Genomic DNA, 23686 nt, shown 5'->3' with positions numbered 1-23686 from the left:
AAGGTTGTCTCCACCCTGTACAGCGGTGTTGGTTTGTTCCCGCGTTTCTTTACGTTCCGTAACCTAGATGCCGCCACCATACCGTGGCAAGCGTTTGGTTTGTTTTTGCCCGCATTTAAACCTGGCTTGTTTTTGTTCTCGGAGAAAATATTCGTTCCCTGAAACAGTGCTCGCTCGACAAATGGGGTCACGTAAGACACCGTTGCTTGCGTCAATCGGCCAGTGTCGTCTGAGACAACCCCAAGCCCCGTAGTGCTGTGCAGCTAAACCAAGCGTGCTGTGCGCAGTACGAACAGCAGAACGCATCAGTATTTCTATGTTTACATGTGCTTTGTAACTTCCACTGTTTGTCCCATCATTCCTATTGCTTTGTAAAGAATGCGCCCTAAATTTAAGCGCAAATCGCTCGTTCGTCTAGTTTGTAAGCTCTACCTAATTTGCGTCTGCTTCTGCCAGCCTCCGCCAATCGCAGAGCTTAGCCCATGTGACATCACAGGTTCTGTTGCGGGAAATGAGCTGGTGGGTCGCATGACCATTCCCGTTTTTCCTAATTATGTAGCTTATTTGAGCGAAGTTTACATTAAAAGTGGTGTATGTATGATTCTAACGAGACAATCTTTTGAATGAACCACACTTGTGTTTTCTCTTCATGGCTCCTTTAACGGCAAGACCTGTTCTTATGATGCCAATGCAAGCGTCGTTGAAACACACATTGTGGCGCAACAATAGAAATGCTACTTTAAACGTAATAATTTCGCAGTTCTTTTGTTTGATTCCGGGCAAGCGCTGGGGCACTATAAAACACGAAGTCTTTCGAATAAAACAAACTTGCATTTTCCTTCGTGGTCCCTTTAAGTCCGAAGCCAAAGGTTCACCTCAACACAGCAAAATCCCAAAGCCAACGCCCGCGCTAAGAAAACAAAGGAAATGCTCGTGCTCCCCGAATGCGACAATCGGATAGACGCCGGTTTCATAGCACGAGGGACCGAAATTGAATACCGACAACAGGGAGCGTTTTTTTTTTCCTTTGTAATTGGCTGCAGGTGCCATTGTTCCGCGCCGTTGCTAGCCCCGTACTTCTTGGGCCTTTGGGGTGTCCCGGTGGTTAGATTTGCCGGTTTCACGGCGTAAAGGTCCGGGGTTCGATTCCCGGGACCACCCTAACCACATTTCCTTGTTGAGGCGCGCACTTCCAACAACTGGGCGCCTTCCCTCCTTGCGAGTTTCCCTCACTCTTTTTGGCCTCTCACTTTCCTCCTTTCCAGTTCGCAGGGATAATTTCCTGTTAACGGTCCGCACGGACACAAAAAAGCGTGAACAGCTCCGCTGTTAATAACTGCCAACCGGTAGACCAGCAGGGCAGCACAAGGACTGCTGAGCGAAGGTACTAGACATACGCAAGACCGATAGGTTAATCGAGTGGGGTAATTAGGAAATGTTGGAGCAAATCTTAAGTTTGGACAGCGCAAGATATGAGCCGCTGTAAGTGTGTGGGTGCTGTCGATGATGACAGCACCCGCAACACTCTGAGGTTGATGATGATTCAACCACTACACAGCACTACACTACACTGCACCGAAGCTTTGGCTTCGGTAGATACCAAAGAGGAAAGACTGGCAATTTTTAATCTCTAGAGATTATTACCATAGCGTCGATAGCAATAAGGGTGATGTGACTCTTGTGCCGTGGCAACATTTAATCGCATAAGCGGCACCATACATTGCTCACAACCAATGCGCTGTACTTCAAGATGGCTACCCAACAATGCATCATATTTATGGAATCTACTGCGCATATAACAAAACCTTTGTATACCGTTTTTTTTTAATTTATGAAAAAGCGTTTGGTTTCGGAACCAGAAGATATTTACATAGAGCTCTTGAAGGACGCATGCCATGAAGGTAGATTATCCTTCATGAGAACAGTGGAGACATCATGGTCGAAAGGGCACCAGACAAGGAGACACTGTCTTTCCGAAATTGGGACAGTATATACAGGGTGTGCAGTAGCCATGATCGGGAAATGTCAAGCGTGTAGTAAAATGGATATGTGGGTGTTGTGAACTTTCAGGATGACATAACGTCGGTGAGTGAGTTCGTAAAAACGGCTGGGGAAAGAAAAATCACGACTCATACTACTAATCCTTATGCCTTGAACTCGCACAAAATATGAAATGTTATGCAAAAGAATTGATTTTCTTCGCCTGACCCTGAAATGCTAATCGTTTTTATTACTTTGTGTACATTCCGTTCTGCCATTATATTAACTTTTTTACACTTATTATATTAACTTGTGTACATTCCGTTCTGCCATTATAAGAAACTTTTGTACAACTCCCTCCTGCAGTCCCACCTCAATTATTGCGCATAGTATGGGCAAACACCACTTCACAGAACCTACAGAAACTAGTACTAATACAAAAAAGGCCGTGCGGGCTATAGATAATGTCTCGTACTTAGAATACACTCAGCCACTTTTTAAAAAGCATAAATTGCTCCGTGCTGGTGATATATACAATTATCAGCTACTGCGCAGGTACAAGAAAGCATCGCTAGAAAAACAAAGTTCTTTTTTAACTGAAGCTGCTCTAACAATGATTCATAGCCTTTATTCTTATCGATACCGGTCCCCATGACAAGTTCCATTTTCACGTACTGACTACGGGTGCCAACAAATTAAGAGCACCTTGCCTATTGTACTTAACAAGTTTGACCGGGAAAAAATCGACATTTTATTGTTAAACAGACATGGCATTTTAAATCTATTTTTAGATGATAAAATGTGATTTCACTGGTGCGAACACGATGTGTTTTCTTTTTCGAACATTGTAAAACTCGGAATACTAGTATGGTGAATGTACGCGATCGTAATTCTTTTTTTGTACTCGGTTTGCGTGTTGCAGTTCATGTATAAGTATTTTTATTACTGTACACTGTATGTACTCCTATCGTGCCGCCAAATTGATGTTATTTCATTGTATGGTTTTATATTGCTGTGACATATGAAAAAGGTGTATTTTTCAGTGCGTTTTTTGCATATACCCTCTTAGCCACACGTCGTTCATTGCTGGACAGGGGCAAGGGCTCTGTCAAGCTGCTTCTTGCAGCTTTTTTCCTTGCCCCTCCGATGTACCTTTTTACGTCGCTGTAACTGTGAGCGGAATTAAATTTAAAGAAAAAAACTTTGTCTTATGGATTTATAGCCACGAGGTCCCCCTAACAGTTTCTACTTCGGGAGCTCCTTCTGTACTAACATCAATAACGCATTTTGTAAACCCAACAAACATTTATTGAATAAACCTAGAACCCTTGTGGATGAAAAACGAAGCTGTTTACCACACGCCGCAAAAGTGACACAGTTTTAAACTTTTAAACGTGGGGGGAACTCAATCTTTGCGAACTGGTTAATTGCGACTAGTAAATAAAACTCGGAGTAGTGGTAGAGTGGTGTGTTGGGCCAATCACTGTATCATTTTTCTTTGGAAAGTTTGTACAAAACAAGGGTTATGGCCGTTTTCTGTACACTTACTCTTCCGGCTGGTGGTTATGCATATTGACAGCAGACCTGATATCTAACTTAAACAACTTCGTAGTGAACTAATTACGACACGTATATGAAACTCGCTCTAATGATAGCCGTGTGAGCAGCCAATTTTTACATAAGTTTTGTTGAGAGATGTTCAATTTATCGAATATATCCCAGGAGTTAAAGCTAGAGGTTTGTTGTAACGATACGTCTCCAACAGAAGCCCGTGTAATGACAGTAGACGCGAGTCCTGTGACGTTTACAACTTCATTGGGAACTAACTGATTATGACAGGTAAATGAAACTCGGTGTAATGGTAACTCTGAGTCGTCTTAGGGACCAGTTACCATGCTATGGTTTTTGGAAGGTTTTTATAACTGCAACACGGATAAAACGAGAGTTAAAGATTTTTCTGCTCAGTATTCGCAAGAAAGTTGACTTTGCTGCCCAAGGTTTTTTGGTGGACATATAAGATCCATCGTACTCTAGCGGTAAGCAGCCTGGCTATCAATCGCCACTAGAACCCCAAACAGCGGCTTCTCAGATTTAAAGCCTCTTAGTGCGACCTCTTTTCAGAGTTCTTGTACGCATTTGGGACGTTTGCTGCAAGGTAACTTGACAGTTGCAACACTTTTCCCCAACCACGAGATTCGGAGTTCGGTCACAACCTCTTCCTTGGCAGGTGGCGATATACTGATGGCCGGGCGTTCGTGAACCTATTTACGTTCCTCAGAGTTGATCAATGTGCCAAAACTCGAAACTCTTCATGGCAAGTCTCCACTGAAAATGTGGCTTCGGTTTAATTGGTGATTTGCTTATGCACTTACTCCAAAAATAAAAACGACCGATCACTTCACAGCACGAGGTACGTCATGGAGATCGGAAGCTAGCGCTAGAAACTGCCGTCAAAAAAGCGGAGTGCAAACATTCCCGCGGCGAATGGATACAGTCCCAGAAAGAATTTATTTGCAGACACAAGGTATGATACTAAGTAGCTACGATGTGTCCCGCAGGTGCAGGGCCCCTTCGGTGACTTCGTGTACGAGGGCAGAGGCCTGTTCAAGACAGTTGACGGCCGGCCGCTACCTCGCGCCGATCGACTGGGCCTCGTGGCGGCCGGAAGTGGCATCACTCCGATGCTGCAGCTGCTGCGCCACATGGCGGCCGACGGTGACGACCAGACGTCGGTCATGATGATCTACGTCAACACCTGCCGCAGGGACATCATAGCACGCCAGGAACTGCGCGACTACGCCAAGACCCTCGGGAAACGTTTCCGGTAAGTAAGACGGCGGGCGTGGTTAAAGGGACCCTGATGACAAAACCTAACCTGGTCTAATTGGCGTTCGCAGAAAGCGAACGTACGAGTCTCTAGGGCAGTACATTGAAATTAATCTCGTAAGTTCTCAAAAAATGAAGCTTCCAGCCACGTAGCAGAGATGCCGTAAACAGTGACTGACCGGATGGGCCAAGAGTCACGTGACGAACAGCAGGACGAAAACCTACCACACAAGCTCTTAAATAAACTCTTAAAATCTTTCTGTACAAGTGAACTTTCATCAGTCAGAAACAATTATAAGCGTACAAGTATATTTCAAGTCCTGCCAACATTCGCAAGCTGCCAATCCGGGGTGCCGCTAGGGGTTGCGATGGTTATTGCTTGTTCGGCGTAGTGATGTGCTTGTTATCTCCACCGCTAGATATACCAAGGCTGCGCTAGGTAAACTAATCGGTCAAGCTGTAAATCCGAATGTGTTTTTCGAGTTTTGGATGGAAGTGAACAGCACGCCTGCATTGTAATAGCTCGCAAATACACGCGTACTGACATTCAGGTTCTCCTACACCGAGTACCGTAGCGGCGTTTCTACACAAGGCATTGGCCGCTTTTGCCAGAGGAACTAACAAATGGTGCCACGTTGTCAAGCCGAATACAAATTTGCGCAGACGACACATACGGTTGTGTCTATGCCCTGCCGCGACTTCACTTTCACTTCTATTCTTGAGCTAAATCGCCGCTTGTACTCACTGTCCCTTTCTAAGCTTTAGTAAACCCAGTTAACCACCAATTATAACCGAATTTTAGTTATCTATACGCAAAGCCACAACCAAACAGGTGCTACATTGTTCGGTATTGGCCCAGGCCGTAACATGGATAGCCTGGAGACAAGGAAATGACGTGCAAGTACAGGATCTGCCAAAATACAACATCGCCGACGCAAAGAAATGGGACAACCCATTTCGACCTTCAGAGTAGAGACTGCAAAGCAATACAGAGCCCCTGACTTCATTTTCGCTGCGGTTGCCCTGGACGCCAAACGCTTTGTAAGTCAGCTCAAACCACGAGGTAAATTCGTATTGCGAGTTTCGTGCAGCACCAAGATTGGCGCATATAGAGCGGCAGCTACGGACCTGCGGGGCGCGCAAGTTGTCTGGTGGTGTGCGCCGAGAGCGGCTCCAATGGCTTCTCCGGCCGCGATGCTTCGCGTGGTAGGTTTTGGCTTAGCTGCTAGACCACAAACCCCACCGCTATCTCTTGCGCTTCCGGTTCTCGTTTGCGTCACGGGAAACGTCACGAAACAGTGTGAGGGAAGAAATGCGTTTTTGAAGTCGCAATTTCTCCGCAACAAAAGCATCTTTCGCCCCTGAATAAACGCTGAGAGAGCAATTGGAGTTTCGTCTTAACTAAACTTTCCAGTTGCCTTCGGTGTCCCTTTAATAATAAACCTGCACTCAGCGGCCGCAGCATGGTTGCGTGGGAGAACTAGGTCGGTGGAGAATATTTTGCCGTGTAAATATCCATCTACTCCGAATGGTTTTGTCCTCCCTAGTTCACCGTCGTTTAGCCTAAGACGTATAACATAGATAGGAAGGGAGGGAAAGCGAGATGGGAGAATAAGCAGAGTGGAGATAAAAAAATCCGAGGAGCGAAGGTGATGAAAGAGGAGGTTAGATTGTGTCGGATTGGATGAAATTTCATTTGATTGGCTTGGGTGCCCAGGCAGCACAGAAAACGTGGCCAGCCTTTGGCTTATTTTTGGCCGATGCTTGGCCTGTTTGGCCATTGGCAAAGTTTGGACTGCCATGGAACTTATGTTCTTTGGCATGCATTTGGTCACGGAATACTTGTTGTCTGTTCGGCCAGCCGAGGTCTTTACACCAAAGGCAAACATCTGGCCACAGAGAACATGTTTTTTCATTGGTCACCACACGTCCGACGACGAACAGCACGCGTCCGGCCACAGATTACTTGTTTCCTTTTTGGCCAGCTTAGGTCGGAAGACGAACTGCAAGCGACTGGCCACGGGGGCCGCGTTGTCTGTTTGGCCAGTTCAGGTCCCCAGATGAACGGCAGGCATCTGTCCACGGAGTACACGCTTTCTCCATGGCCACCATACGTCTGATGACGAACAAAGAGCGTCTGGCCACGCGTTAATCGTTTCCCATTTGGCCAGCGGAAGTCGGAACACGAACGGCAACAGTCTGGCCACGAATTACGTCTTTCCTGTTTGGCCAACAAAGGTCCGAAGACGAACGACAAGCATCTGGACGCAGAATACTCGTTTTCTCTGCGGCCACCCATGTAGAAAAGATCTCCGGACAGAGAATTGCGCGTATGTACTTGACGACCTCTGGAAGGAGGGGTCGCGGTGGACGGGAAATACAATGGTGTGGGAGAACGAGCTGCTTGTCCGCGGGGACTCTATGGCATGCAGTAGCATGGTATGTAGCTTCGCGAGGGCCTGGCGGTGGCAGTAACCTCTACGTCGAATCTCCCTTTTTGTGAGTCAGCTAATGAAGGCCATTATAGGCAGAAAAATCTCTCCTTTAGTTTATAAGCTCTGATAAAGCAGGTAGGGCTGCTGACATGAGACTTGCTTTAACTGAAATGTTAGTGTGTGGGATGCTAAATTCAACTTCAAACATTTTTTGCGCGACGAAGCTGGCTTAAACAAAAAGGTATACCTAAATGCTACATTTACATCACACGAGGGTATTAAGTTAGCGCCGCAAAGGCGACGTCAGGGCATTCTTTTAAAATAAACGAAAAAAAACGGCAGCTGTTGCAATTGATCTAACTAGCATTCGTGTGGTGTTTGGAAGCACCGTGCCACTCTGGTTACTTTAGGCGTGGTACCCATGAATAAAAGTAGAAACAGGCAATGAGCATGTAGACAAGTCATTAATTTTCTTTTTTCCCAGCCTACCAAGCACATGCATATGCTCCTAGCATACAGCTAAGTGCCCGTGATATATACGTGGCGCTACTGATTCACATCAGCCTTTCATTTGAGACATATGCTGTGTTAATAAATATGATTAAATTTGCGTCGTAATAACAACATACCCCTTAGCCCTGCTATGCATGACTACATACTTCCCTGTGCCACAATGTCTTGTGACCCAGCTACTTCGCCGAAAACACGATGTTTCGTCATTGGTGAGTGGAACATCCTTGACGCTTCATTTCAGTTTTATTTCCTATAGAGTTCAGTACCTCGACAAAAAAAAGAACCCCCTTCGAGGATTCGAAGTATGTATTTTACGATAGCTACAGGCTATGCTGAGGTTTTACGCTCTAATGTATATTTATATGAAATGCGAATACTCTGAAACGACGTGAGCTATTCATCAAAAGTTGTGGGAACCACGGAAGTTGCGAAGCCCTATATTTCTGGCACCCAGGGCATAAGAACTCTCCTGACATGCACAGAGGATAATACAAGCGTTACGAGATTGCACGCAGGTTGATAATCCAAGCTATGCATACGACGATTGTGAATACCTTAATAGTACGAAATCACGTGCTGGGTGCGTCCTGAATTTGGAAATAATGTATTCCGTGGGTGTGATGAAACGCGTATGCGTGTTATAACATGGAAATTTAAAGGAACGTCACGCGCTGTTTCCCTACAACGTCATACCATGCTTTCAGTTATCGCTTTAACAATCTTGTCCATGTCGTTACCTCAAACATATTCTCACACTGGCAACGTATGTATCACAGCTTTTTTTTTTTTTTTCAAAGTAGCGAATCTACCGCATTTGAACGCTTTCTTCACGATTTTGAGTGCCGCCACTTTTACGCAGCCGAGGTGATCAATCTGTCTCCAAAATGAATTATTACGAGAGCATTACGAAGTATTACTTCCGTACAATTTCCTTGTGAGGCTATCGGTTGGCCAAGTACTTCAATAGTATATTCAATATCGTCAGCGACAAGCCATCTATAAAGTGAACAACACACCAGTGGAGGTTACTGGTGACACTGCTGAAGGAAGATCCGGCATGAGGTCGCGTCTTGCCTAAACACAAAAATGTTTGCCCCTACGCCTCCGTCACCCCCATCAGGTTTCTCCCACATGCGCTCTACTCTTTCACCGGTCGCTTCCTATTTTTTCAGGAACATTTCCGGCCTAGCGGACCTTTGTGGTTACTAAAACGCTTTTGAGCTACTTCTATAAATTTTCCCTTACTCGAAAGATAGAAAAAAGAAGCGCAGGTTCTGTGCGGGACTATATGCTTGTTTAAAAACTTAGGCAGGAAGTGAAAGTCTACTGTCACCCGCCGCGATGGCTCAGTGGCTAAAGCGTTGCGCTGCTGAGCACGAGGGCATGGGTTCGATTCCCGGCCACGGCGGCCGCTTTTCTGATGGGGCGAAAAGCAAAAATGCCCGTGTGTACGAGATTTCGGCGCACGTTAAAGATCCACAGGTGGTCAAACTTAATCCGGAGCCCTCCACTACGGCGCGCCTCACCGCCTGCGTTGCGTCGGCGCGTTAAACCCTACAATCAATCAATCGAAAGTCTATTGTGGGCTCAAACGTCAGGCTGAGTGTAACTGAGGAAAGAGTAGGGGTAGGAGAGGGAGGATAAGGGCCCTTAGCGAAAAATAATACGTTTGAAATACCTACGAGTATGCTTGAAGTGCATTTCAAATATGCTTTGTATTCGTACATGTATTTCAAGTGCATTAAAAATTGCATTTTCTTAATTTTTAGTAAATATTAAAAATACATTATTAAAAAAGCAGAAAAAATACAGTGCTTTTAAGTACCCTACAAATAGATTAGGAATGTACTGAACCTCATGAATGCGCGCTTAAGGCATTCAGAATATATCGAAAATGTATTCCTTCCCGCCAAACAATCTAGGTCCAAATGCACTGTAAATATTTAAAAAATACGCTTACCTAACTACATTTAGAGCAGCACTCTGAGTATACTTTAAAAGTGTGCTGAAGCATAGAAATATACTCTGAATATATTCGAAATATATTTCAAATGCATTGTAGGTTTGTGGAACGAACATGGTAGAAATACACTCTCAATGCAGGAAAAATATTTATTGAAAATACATTTTAAATGTATTAAAAAATCTTTGCCGAAATACATTTTGAGTACACTAGAGGCACTGCTTCAGTTGCTGAATCGTAAGATTCACGTAAAGCGTATCTTAAGTGCCAGATAAAATACATCTCAAATGAATAAACGCACTGAGAATTTCTCCTCGATGTTTACTTATAATAAAAGAAACTGAGGGAGATACTTTCACTTACTGCGCTGTCTGAGGCAGGCATACATATAAGCTCTCTGTATTAGAGAGAAACTCGGCGAACAAATATGTAAGCGGCGGTGTTCCAACGTAATCGGCAAAGCAAAAACATCTAATTCAACGAGTATATATATATGTATGAAAACACTTGCACTTTGCCAGCGTTGTTACGACGGTATCTCTGTGGAGGCTTTGAAATTTTTCTTTTTCTGAAAAATATCGGCCTCAGATGGACAACGCTGGCTATGCTTGCGAGGGCGAGCAGCTCGGCGCCTCTCACTGCCGCTCACTACCTCCTCCTTTGTGCCCGGTACCTGCGGGGAGCGGCTCACCCCTCCTTCACGTTTTGTCTGCCCTCGCTGCGTTTCTTTTGCCTGTCTTGTGGTGTTACAAGTTTTCGGACTCCTCAACGCGCGGTCGTCGTGCGGACGAAGCCTCTGCTTGGACGGCGCGTTGCAGTGGCGTTTTTATCAGGATTGCCGTCTAGCCAAGGTAAGGACGATTTACCAGCTATTTGCGCGTACGGTGTCGCACAACAATTAATTGATGTATGTTTGCCTTGCAATCAAAGCGTGTTAACGCCTTTTTTGAAATCCGCACGTGGTTGTTAAGCTTACCTTTACCTGCGAGCAAGATTTCCTACCGTAACTACTCCGCGCAAGGGAATGTACTCACAAATCAACGACAGCAAGAAGACGTAAAATAAGGATTTTAGTGCTACCATTTTTGCGCCTAATTTTTAGCTCGGGTCTTGCTGAGTGGCCGGGGGACTGTTGCTACGAGTTTTTCTGTGGATAGAGTTATTCCATTGTGAGCTTATTTAGGACTAACACTTGCAGTAAACACATAACAGCCAGGAACGTTTTAAACACAGCCTGTTCACCGAAACTCCGCCGCCCATGTTTACGCGTTTGATAAATTTGCGAAGTGTATTCATGCTGAGCACGAGGTCACGGGTTCGATTCCCGGCCGCGGCGGCCGCTTTTCTGATGGAGGCGAAAAGCAAAAACGCCCGTGTGTACGAGATTTCGACGCACGTTGAAGACCACCAGGTGGTCGAAATTAATCCGGAGCCTTCCGTCGGCGTTAAACCCTACGAACAGAGTGTGAAAGGGGAAGAGGTTCCCCGCCTGCACAACATAAGTATCGCACCCTACAAACAATCAAATCAGTGTATTCAGGGACGCAACTTTTTTTTCTGTTCGCAGCAGCTGCTCACAGCTGCGCATGTTGACAGCAGCCGCCGTACGGGGAAGGAACCCAGTTTGTGGCATACATGCATCCGATTAATGCGCATGCCCGGGCCATACGGCGAGAAGCCGGGTAGCCTTCGCGATTTTTGTCCGTCGCATGTCGCCATTCTGTCAACTAAAGCCATGAAAGAGTTTGTGCCGTCTGTATGGAAGTGACCAAAAGTGTTAAAAGCCACACACGTAATCTTCGGTGCAAGTGGCTGTAGCGACACTAAGTGCTTCATGCCCAGGGACTTAAAATAATTTGTCCATCTAATACCCCTGTCACACGCGCCAACCTAATGTCATTTTAGACGAATGAGATTCGTTTCAAATGACATTAGTTTTCTGCATAGGTGCTACACGAACAAACCAAATGTCATTCACGTGTGATGTCAATGGCAATCGGTAGTATACTTGGCGCACTCGAAATTGCATAGAATGATGATGTAATCCAGATAAGCGTTTATACTTTGAGAAAAAGTATCTAAAATGCTTTAGCATGCGTTATGCGCACTCTTTTTAGGCCGTAATTTGTTGCAATAAGTCATACCGTCATACGAAGCCAAGACAAATAACAAGGAAATCTGCCATGATCCAGGGCCCTATTCTCGACTGCACAAATTGCCGGCAATTCAGGCAATTTTCCGGAAGTCTTTTCTGATTGGCTTTCAATTTTGGTCACGTGCTTCCGGTTGACAAAGCGGTTGTGTGTGCTGTCGTCATTTTGACGTTTCATGTCGTCTACGGACACCAGTTCTAAAGTTTGCCTCATTTCTCGTTACTAAAGGCGCATAATTCTTGGCCGGCAATGAAAAACCACACTAAATGCAGCGGACATGACAATGTAAGCCTGTCTTTGCTATTCAACAACAATGCTGTTTGTAATACACACCCCCTCTGTGATTGGCTGAGAAGGCGTGACGTAATTTAAACAGTTGGCGGGAACGATTACGCCATGCATTGGCAACTTCAGCCTGCGTAAAAGTGACGTAATGCTACGTAACAGCTTGAAAATGGCGGCTGTTTTTGTCGCAAAATACAAGCAAAATAGAGCACAATATTGCCCCGGCTTACGGCACCGCGAAATGTGCGGCAATTTGCAGCAGGCGCAGTTTCGCATGCGCGCTGTTTAAAGCATGTTTCCTACCGAAACAAATTATAGTTTCAATTGCTTCCAAGTCAGCGATCATGGAACATGCAAATAACATTGAGTATTTTGCTTTTATGTTTGGCAATGAAATAAAAATTATTTGTTTGGCGTAACCACAGCATAAGAGGGCAGTACAAGCCTCTCTATGACAAAGAGAACCCAATGCATGGCATTTGCCCATACTTGTCCTAGTAAGCTGTTGGATCACATGATCGAACTCAAGAGAAAAATAACAATGAAAAGTGACTATTTAGTTCATTACAGCGCTGATTGCAGTCGAGCTTGACGAATGAGTGAATCGTCGACATCGGTGCGCTCCGCGGTTATCAGGCGTAGCGCTTCGCTGCTCTTATGTGTCATAGAAGCGATGGTCGCGGCCGTCTTTTTCTGTGATCACGACATAAACTTGTAACATAGCAGCAGACGATGGCGTGGCGGCGGTGGCGGCAGGGAAGGTGATAACGCAACAAAGCTTGCATTGAAGCAGAGAGCCCAGCTATGTTAATAAAAGCGATTGAAAAAATAAATAGATACGGTAAAAAAATTGTGTGATGTTCTTTAGCTCGACATCCGCCTTTCGCTCGCTTTTGGATCAACGTTACTCGATCGCCTTGTGGTGTTGGCGTCAAATTTGACCTCCAGAAATGGGTTTTTCTTGTCAGCCTCAGCTACCGTCTTAATTTTTATAGTACATGCCAAGTGTTTTTATATCTTTCTTGCACAATATTTGATGCCTTGGTAGCGATCTTTATGAGTGACTCGTCAAATTACACTGCATGTCGTCATAGCTATAGGTGCAGCACGTCACTCATAGCTATAGGTGCAGCACGTCACTGATTGCTTACGTCGTGCTTACGCAAAAAAACATGGGCGAAATGCCGGCAATTTGTGCAGTCGAGAATAGGGCCCCCATACCGCGATTTGTCCACAAACATGGCGGCGCGCGGGGACGACGCCGCGATCAGCGACGTGAAAAAGGCTGTCGCCGAGCGAACGTCTCGCTCTCGGACCATTGCGTGCGTTCGTTTGGGTTTTCCGCGGCATTGCGGGAGCGCGCATTTTCCGTCCCCATGCCGACGGCAGCCATGTTGAAATGGTTGAAAGTTGGAAAAGCCGGGGACCCATGCGGTCACACTGAAAGCGGAAGTAATTCATTCAAAGTGCTCAATAAAGCAAGCGAAAGCTTTTAAAACAGGCAAGATCAAATAAAAAGTGGCAAACAATAAGTTTCTTATTTTTTTAAAGATATTTTTTTCTGGTCTTCTGCTGTTGAGAGTACGCAGTTGGTCCGAATTCACAGTCGAATGAGTTCTCTGGACTCATTTGGTACCGAATGTCATTCGCAGCGAATGTCATTAGACTGAGCCCGTGTGACAGCAGACGAATGTCATTTGAAACGAATCTCATTCGTCTAAAATGACATTAGGTTGGCGCGTGTGACAGGGGTATAAGACAAACTGTATGAGAGTCGCCGCTAAGTTACAATCAGTTTCCGTTCCCAGAACCAAGAACCAGCCAAGGAAGGACGGAGAAGGAAGGGGGGATGCGAGGGGGGCAACCAGTTCCCCGCACGAGACCCCTCGGTTCCCAGAACGGGTCCCCCGGCCGGGTTCGTCTTCTTTTGTTCCTTTGATAGCTCCCCCAAAACTTCGTGAAACTTCAAGACGTTCCACCCTTCCTCTTTTGTGTTTCCTAGCAACTTTTCCCCTCCTTGCTGTATTCATTTTGTCGCGCATTCACGAACACGTGGGCGCGTTTCGAGGAGCCCTTAGGCCGCTCGTGGTCGAGTGAGAATTTCAAAAATGTGCCAAAGGCGGATGCGCGTGGATGCGCGTGGGCTGCTTGGCAGTTGTGTGTGTTTAGCAGCCGTAATTGCTCATTTGCGTCTAAAGGGTGTACTTAAACGAGTTCCTTTTAGGTGTCTCGAGTATTTATGAAGCCACTACTTTTTACTTGATGGTCCCTGACGCTAACAGGTGTTTATCTGTTTTTTGTCTGTAAACGACGCGAGAATTTACAATTATTTTCCGCGTCGCTCCCTAATAATTGATTGCGTTGTCTGTGTACAGCAAAAAGTATAAAATTACCGGTTATGTGCGACGGAAAGCAAGAAAAGTACATATGTGTGTAGGCAAAAATACACTTTTTCTTGCTTTGCTTGTTTTAATCGCTTTGGTTAGGTGCCTACCGTATCAGAGCTTGTAATTTTAAGGACGGCTTGAAAGTTTTCTTTCTTTTTCAAAATAAACTTACTTTGCCGTTTCTTTGAAGGCATTGTTGAGTGCTTACGCCAATCTAATGACTTTTATGTAAGCTTTCTACTACAATCCTGCCCATGCCTTTTTAAACTGTTTCGCTGCGCACTATTTTTTAGCACGTAATCTCCGAAGAAGTTGACGCCGAAATACGGAACACATAACAATAATTATAGTTAATAAGATTACTATTTATCTTATTTTATTAGCGTCTTGTGAGGTCACAGACAAGTTTTGTCCAAGTTAATTAAAAAACCAGAATGGCCACCATTTCAAGTTAACTACAGCGCCTAAGAAAGAGAAGCAGCGTAACGCTAAGAACTCTGTTGCATGTTTGGTAACGTTGTTAGCTGTGTCTTTTTTTGTACTAATTTTTGCTAATTTTCATCCCTAGATAATCTCCATACATAAGCCTCCCCCCAACCACCATCCTTTTTTTATAATGGTATTGAAGATCCAATGTCGCTGCCGCATGACGATATAAACTATGCTTAACATTACATAAATTGCCTTACGGCCTTCAAATGGGCATTGTTTTCATGACGGTTTTTTTTCTTTGACGGGGAAACTAAAAAATCCTTGCTGACGAGGAGCGTTGGTACAGCTAGAAAAAAGGCCTGATTGATTTGACATTTATTTGCCTCTAAAAAAGAAGTGTTCCCCTAATATTTTCCCCTGTTTTCTTTTCACTGCAGGTGCTGGTGAAATTTCCCGCGTGGAGAATCCGAAGTACGAGGACTCTGATGCACAACGCTGCATCTGCGCTGGCTGCAGAGGTGGCTGAAAGGCCTTCATTCTTGCTGCTTAGTAATGGCGAAATTGGCCACTTCGCTGAGGTGTACAATAAACAACTTTCAAACTGCCAATCTTGCTCATACATGCTGTTCTTTTCCGTCATTTGCTGGCCCGCAATCAGAGTATGGCCGGTTTACGTTTTCACAATGGAGCATATCTTGAGGCTAGAGCCTATTAAACTTTTCGAAACCACAACATGAAATTTTCTAGTTGAATGTTAACAATTCCCCCAAAGACACATTGCAAGGCATCTCTCAATCTATCCATGTTTTTATTTTCTATACACTAGTAACACATTTTGAGTATATTTGAAGCAGTATTTTCTGTGCATTGAAAATGCATTACTAATGCATTTTGGACGTATTTAAAATTACATTTTCTGAGCATTTTTGATGCAATTAAAATTCATTAAATATATATTTTCGATGTTATTTCAAGGTTAACGGCCTGCTGTAGGGCATGCATGGCAGCAGCCTAGGGCGGGCTTCCTCTGGCCTGCAGAGAATAATCTGAATGAGGCCAATGGTAGGCCATACGTCATTGGCCAATGGTAGGCCATACATGCTCGGCCAATGGTAGGCCATACATGCTCGGCCAATGGTAGGCCATATATGCTTGGCCAATAGTAGGCCATACTTCTTCGGCCAATGGTCGGTCAGCCAATGGTATTAGCGGCCATAGTAGATTGGCCAATGAATGGCAGCCAAGGTCCGGCCTTACACGGCCAAGGACCATTTTGGACTAAGGGCCGAACACTTTGGCCGAAGATTGGCCGGAAGGAAAAGGGCTGGCCAATGTTCTTTGGGCAAAGATTGGCCGCACATGCTCGTGCTGCCTGGGTGGGTTTGCTGGGGCAGATACGCGAGGCCCGAGGTCTGTTTTAGTCGTCTGCTCAGAGCATTTTCAAGCCGCTCCGAAGCAGCTTCATACTTGTCCATAGAATGTTTACGGCAGGAGGAGTTTGGGACTGCCTTAAAACCGCTCAGGACTGCTTCTATAGAAGGTAAATAAAGGAAACCACTTTAAATACCCACGTGACGCTGGCACGCATTGGAACAGGGAACGCCGGAGTGAGGAGCATTGACGTCATAGCAGAGAAAACAAGCACAGCTCGCTAGTGGCGTGATTGGCGGAATACTGACGGTATAGTGATGTTATAAGTCGTACGCACACACGTCCCCGCTCAGTTGTTTTGCATAGTACTGACACAGGAGGAACTCCGCAGGGCCACACCTATAGCCGAGCAACCCCATCATCAGGCGAACCGTCAAGAAAACAAAGGCCTTAAAAATAAAACAAAATTTACCAACAGGAAGTTCCATTTCCAGTTTGCACCTGAGCCGACCGCGATTGTTTCGCGAAATTATCAGCCATCCTTGTGGTTGTTTCGCAAGGATGGCTGAACGTTTCACTACTGCTGCTGCCACCGTTTTCATAACGAAGGTTCGGCCGCTGAACTATCCAAACGAACAATTTTGACGTTTCAGATCCTCTACGGGATACTTGATCACAATGACAAGCAGTGGGCTAGTAAAAACCATTAATATACCTCATTCTTCATGTACTGAATGGCACCTGAAAATATTTGTCCAAAGCTGAGTATCCATAACCGTAATTCATATCTATAACACAACGCGTGTTCATAAAAAATCCAAAACAGAAAACACATGAGCCCACACGCACACGCGCGCGCGTGCGAACGTGTGCATGTTTAAGGGGGCAGAGCTGCCCTGGCGAATCGTTCACGCAGCCGAAACAACAGTTTTATAATATGGCTTCAGATGTCCGCGCACGAACTCGCAACCACACCTGACCATGCCATCTGAGGTCTCAAGAGGGGGCTCTTAAAGGGGCACTGACACAAAAATTTTGCATCTTGCTTCTTTTGCGATAAGCAGCAAATTAACTGTTTATCAGGTGTAGAAACCTAATTTGCTCCAGCGTGCGACGATTGTTTAATTAGGGGCGTTTTTAATGCGACCAGTCGCAGCTCCGGTTTCAGCGGATACCGCGAAAGGCTGTATTTTATATAAACAAATCTGCTCACGTTACTGTCGGGAGGATATTACAGAGCAGAGCTGCCGTAGCCCTGTCGATTGTGCGCCGGCCGCAGTTTCTGTAATGCCGCTACGTACGGATCTGTTCTCCTCTTAATTAAAAAGCGATGTGAACGTGATGCAGGCGCCGCGAGTGCAAATTGCTTGCGCGGCTAGACAACGACGCGCGACGCTCGAGACAGTTGGTGGGGAGACGCGCGCTGGGAGCACTACCGAGTTTGTGTTCGCTGCTTCCGCACTGCCGGCGTTTCTCAGCGGCTCGCCGCAGTGATCGAATTTCGGAACGCCGACTCTTCGGGCAGCTGGCCGCGACCTATGTTGTACAGCGATTCCAGGCACTCTGTTTATTGCTTTTTGTTACACTTGACGCGAAATGCGCCGGGGACACGAAAAGCGCACTGAGCGAGCCACACGATAGCTGCACAGGCGGCGGCTACGGCCGCGAAGTGGCGCAGGCCGGCGCAGGTAGCTCCAGCGATAGCTGGTTACCGCTTTTTACAGCAACAGCAACAACAGTACCAGCAACAACAACAACAGCAACAAGAGCAGCAACAACAGCAAAAGCAGCAACAGCAGCAGCAACAACAACAACAACAGCAACAGCAGCAGCAACAACAGCAGCATCAATAAAAGCAACAGTAGTAACAACAACAACAGAAGCAGCAGCAGCAGCAACAACAGCAGAAGCAACAACAACAACAACAGTAGTAGCAACAACAACAACAGTAGCAACAACAACAACACCAAGAAAAACAGCAGCAGCAATAACAACAACTGCAACAAAAGCAGCAGCAGCAAACACAACAACAACCACAACAACAAGAGAAGCAGCAACAGCAACAACAGCAGCATCAGCAACAACAACAAAAGCAACAGCAAAAACAACAACAGCAACAAAAACGAGCGTGCATCAGAAATTTGTCGCGAAGATTTGATTGGCCTTGAGCTATGTGGCATGAATAATTCTTGAAAAAGTCGCTGCAGTGAGTATGATGCCGAGGTTGTAGGCAGTACGCTTGGAGACATTCCTAGCCTGCGTACAGCAGCTACACGGATGCGATTGATGCACTCCCGAGCCGGACGTAGCTTTTAGCCTCCCCAAACTCAAGTGGCGGCACTTTCCCGCTAACCTCGTAAAAGCCAACGGCCCCAAACGTTTGTGGCGCGCGGTGTGGTCGCTTGCGGGAAGCGCATGCACGGCCGAGTTACGCGCTCCGCCCCACAATTTTTACGCCTCCTGCACGAGACTGCAGTTTACGATCGATCGTTAGCTGTGAAATAATGCATCCTTCACATAAACAGGTGGTCTGTTAACGTACGGTCATGCACAAATGAAATGCGATGTCGACCATATGTATCACAATACACAAATAGCGCGACCTCTCTCGATGCCCTTCAAATTGACGCGTGCCCTAATTACAGTAGCAATGTCAAAAAATGTAAATTTTAAATACAGTTAAACCTGGATCTAACGAACCCCTATGTGACCAATTCCTGGATTTAAAGAAGTTTTCCAATTCCCCATTTACAGCCCCATTGAAGCCCATGAACACGTTCGCCACCTCGATGTTACGAAGGCATTGCGGCGGTTTACCGTGATATAACGAATTCGCTGCGCTGATGAGTCATTGTTTTTTTTTTCACTTTTTCTCAAAATTCGGTGGGGTAACTGTACTAATTTAGCGAATTTCGCCCGCACCTCAAATTACCATGTACTTTCACGAGTAAGTGCGGTGCTGGTTAAATGCTAGGCTCTTTGTATGCGTTTAGTAGCGCGCTTCCACAGCTATCCGTGGTTTCGGCTCGTCGGTTATGAGTTCTGCTGCCAGGAAACGAAAAGATGTGTTTTCAAGATAATCTCGAAATTTTAAATGCCGTCTCAGCCCGGCAGAGTACCCGAGCTATGACCCTCTTAACATTTTTTAATTCAATGCACTTCTTAAGCGACCCTGAACCTTCGTCCACCGGCGATGTCCGCGCACGTGGAGATGGGCGCGCGCAGCCTGGCCGCTGACATGGCACATACCCACGTGGGGGATTGGCCAGGAATCTCCTCGTCTTCCTTGGAAACGGGGGGAGATGGGCGCGCGCTGCCTGGCCGCTGACATGGCACATACCCACGTGGGGGATTGGCCAGGAATCGGGCGTGAGAAGGGCTAATGCACCCGCTTAAAGGAGTACTGACACGAAATTTCAAAGCTGAGATCCGCTGTAGCAATCAAGTACAACGACAACACAAATAGGTGTCTGTGAATAAATGCATCTTTCTTTCTTTGTAGTTGTGTGTGTGTGTGTGTGATCTCTCTTTCGCGAACATTACCGAACCACGCAAATTCAACTCGTGCATTCGCACTTTCACATTCTTCCCCTCGGGGAAATGCGGGGAATTTTTTGAATGTGGAAAACAGCATCAATTTCGCTAAAAAACGCCCTTTCACCTTAGCTTAGGTTTCGTCCTTGAAACGCGTTAAGGCACCGAAAAGCGCCAAAAGGCAAAAATGATGCTTGAGTTACGTTTGTGATAGCGAGGGTAGGTGACATTGCTTCTTTCAAATGCCGCGGTGCAGTGACTAAGCTCTCGGGAAACCAGCAGGCACAAATCACGCAGTTTTCCACTGCGAAACCCATGAAGGGAGAGTTCACCACCCCTGACGTCTAGCATCTTGATTTCTTTCTGTTTCATTCACGCGAACCTTAACTCGAAACCTGAATGTAACGAAAACCTGCAACACAGTTAAACCTGGATGTAACGAGCATTGTGTAACGAGCAGTCGCTCAACCAACTGAGCTAACCAGGAGGCTAGTCGTTTGTAGCGCGAGAGCGAATTGATCAACAACTCGAAGTAGACGACAAGTGTTAATCGATCAGATTTAGGGGAAATCCCCAAGGTGGAGTAAGTTTCTGCAAAGGAAAGTTTGACATACACCTGAATGCAACCATACGGCTACAAAGAAAAGCTGTACAGCTTCCTCAGAAACTTCGCAGTTGAAGAAAATCCTTGAAGGGAGAGTTCACCGCCCCTGACGTCAAGCATCTTGATTTCTTTCTGTTTCATTCACACGAGCGTTAACTCGAAACCAGCAGGTAACAAAAACCTGGAACACAGTTATCCTGGATGTAACGAACATCTGTGTAACGAATTTCTGGACTTAATTTCCCATTGCCACCACCATTGAAGCCCATGTGTTTACGACCTCTCCGTGACGAAACGTCGCAGCGGTTAACCTCGATGTAACGAAGCTGGCGAGCTGATCAGCGATTGCTTTTTGCACTTTTACTATAAAATCGACCGGAGATAGGAATTACTTTAGCGAATACTGGCAATACCGTAAGGACCCAGCAGCAAGGCAAACTTCTGGAATCGCCTCAACCCGATACTCGTCATGATGACGATGATGAACGGAGGGGCTAGCACCATATCCCGTGGTTAACGTAGAAGTCAAGTCTTGTTTGCTTGTGTCGCGTGACACCACACCAGCTAGCAAGAGTAACTGCCTTTCACTTCTTTTTTTGCACTCACACTTCAACGTATGAGTGCGGTTTCGGTTCCAGACATAAGTTTTGAGGTGCTAGTCCACCCTGTCAGCGTGTAATCGCGCGTCTCCACTTCTATGTGTGGTATCGGTTCGTCGGTGATCAGTGCTGCTGTTACAAAACGAAAAGTTGTGCCTTTTCAAGAAAAGCGGATAATTTCAAATGCCGTTTCCGCTAACAAGAAAGAACAATGTTGCCGCCATGGTAAAGTATCCAAGCTTGCACCCTCTCAACAATCTTGAGTGCTGTAAAGATCATCAAGTTCGCAAGAAGGCACCCGTTCAGCATAAGCTTGGTTCTGGTAACGCGTTAAGGCGGCGAAAAGTGTCAAAAGGCCAAAGTGATACTTAAGTTGCGTTTGTTTATACGGGGGTAAGTGGCCTTGCTTTCTTGGTGCGCTATCTAGTGCCTAAGCTCGTGCCAAAGCACGAGGCTCAACTCAGACAGTTTTTAGATGCGACGCATCATTTTCTCGGGGGTATGTCCCTCCAATGTCGTTGTCGCGCCGTTGTCCGCATGCTCACTGCACATGCGCAAACTCTCCTCCGTTCTTCTCGCCAACAGCTGTGTGCAACGCGCCCTCTCTGTCTTATTATCATAACAGCTGCGCGCGCTTCGCTGACGCTTCTCTCTCGCATTTGCTCTCGCTGCACATGCGCAACTCTCTTCTGTTCGTCTCCTCTCCTTCAAGTGCTGAATATTAAGCGGTGAGCGCGCTGCGCCGGTTCTGTCAAGTGCGTTCGCTTGACTGCGCTTGACTTTGCTTGTGCTTCGCTTGACGACGACGACTCCGTTGCTTCTTCCGATGTAGTCACTGGAAGCAACTGTCCCGTCAGCGAGTGGTTTGACACAATCGAGTACCAGCGTCAATCCAAACGCTGATGCCAACGCTCTTATGTCGCGTATGCATGTGCATGAAAAGTAAAATTACGCCCATCTTCCCGCGTATGAGAACACCCGCATGTGGTGGAATGCATCATATGCGTTCACAACACGTTTCATGCGATTTAGAGAATCAACCCAATGGAAACGCCAATTGAACCCCCACCCCCGATGCGTCGCATCACATCAGGGTTCCCTCGCGGGAAGATGGGCGTAATTTTTGCTGTGAAATAAATTCATGAAGGGTGAGTTCACCTCCACAGAGGTCTAGCATTTTGGTTTAGTTTCTGCTTCATTGCCGATATCCTTAACTCGAAACGTGCATGTAACGAAAACCTGGGTTTAACGAAAAATTGCGAACTTCTGTCAAAACTTCGTTGTATCCCGGTTTAACTGTATGCAAAAAGCGTTCTTACATTTATCCTCCATGTACACTATTTTTCCATCTTGCGTGTTCTGGTTCATATTTTCGTGTGCGAATTTTATTTCTCCCCGACTGTACGTTTACCGTTTCTCGGGCAACGCAGGCTGCGCCACGTCCTGGACAGGCTGTCCACTCATGAAGGCAGGATGGGCTTCGTGGATGGGCCCCTGACTGCAGACATTATGATGGAGCACTTGCCTCCGCCCGGACCCGAAACCCTGGTGCTGTGCTGCGGGCCTCCGGGATTCATAGAAGACGTCTGCAAGCCCGAGCTCAAGGAGATTGGCCACAAGCGCGTTATCTACTACTAGGCCCGCGCTTCCGATCGGCCGGGACTGCTGCGTAGGAGGTGCTTTGCTCGATGCGAATGAATCGTGAATAATATATTTTTTTCAGCACTCACGGTACGAATAATAAATCGGGTATGGCGACACACGCGTTCGGTGCTGTTCAAACGGAAAAAAAGCTGCGCTCATATCGCTAGTTCGTGGACTACCCTTTACAATAGACATATCTTCACATATTCTCTCTGTAAGCCAATAGCAATAGAGTGATTCTTCTGCACTGCTCAGCTATTCTGTTCCGCATTGCAATGTCTTAATCCTATACTTATTTTCGCTTCTAATTTGGTTACGAAAAATGACACTGCACATGTACACTGCCCTTGCTTCGTCACATAATGTCAAGTTGCCTTCAAAGATGCTTGGATTGGCAGCCTACAAGTTCTAACTCGTTGGCTTTGTTTGACTCCGCCCAATTGGAGCTGTCACGGCTTCTCGCATGATTTATCGTCGTTTTGATATTGGAAGGACACGTACAAGAAACAACATTCATTTTATCATGTAATGTTTACTCCTAATCATCTAATGTTTCTAATCCTAATGTTTCTAATTCTAATCTAATCCTAATCATCTAATGTTTACTCCTCTGTACCACCTGTTTTTGTGCGTTTCTAATGCGTAGTATTCTTTGCCGAGTACCTCCACAGCCAGAACCATGTAACGCCGTGCAGTTCCACAAAAATGCAGATTTGGCGGAATATAATTCATAGGAAATAACTTCGAAAAACCAAAAATGAAAAATTGAAAGAAAAAAAATACTTTCACGAAAATGAGCTGACAAAATAAAAGATATGCTCCTTATACATCTCACCATCAACCCAAAGATTAAACAAAAAAGTGTGCGGTAGGACGTTGGAAATACGTATAAAAATTGTGGTTGATCCCTCTTTCATAGGAATTGATAAAACACGATAGTGAAATGTGCCTTCACAGGAG

At 45.8% G+C, this 23686-nt stretch overlaps 1 protein-coding gene across 1 annotated transcript in view; it reads left to right on the top strand.

The window, feature by feature from the left end:
• LOC144152411 (NADH-cytochrome b5 reductase 3-like) overlaps positions 1–22795 on the top strand; it is a 34019-nt gene extending 11224 nt beyond the window's left edge. Inside the window, exons 3-4 of the mRNA XM_077683679.1 lie at positions 4539–4804; positions 22513–22795. Coding sequence (XP_077539805.1) covers positions 4539–4804; positions 22513–22720 — 474 coding nt within the window. The 3' untranslated portion in view covers positions 22721–22795. The remainder of the gene's footprint in view (positions 1–4538; positions 4805–22512) is intronic.
• Positions 22796–23686: the final 891 nt, after the last annotated feature.

The sequence above is a fragment of the Haemaphysalis longicornis genome, unplaced genomic scaffold (assembly GCF_048455015.1).
Source record: "Haemaphysalis longicornis isolate Haplotype H1 unplaced genomic scaffold, Haemaphysalis longicornis Haplotype H1 scaffold_9, whole genome shotgun sequence".
Classification (NCBI taxonomy): Eukaryota; Metazoa; Arthropoda; class Arachnida; order Ixodida; family Ixodidae; genus Haemaphysalis; species Haemaphysalis longicornis.
Note: the sequence above shows the minus strand (reverse complement) of the source record. Positions and strands in the feature narration are given on the sequence as shown.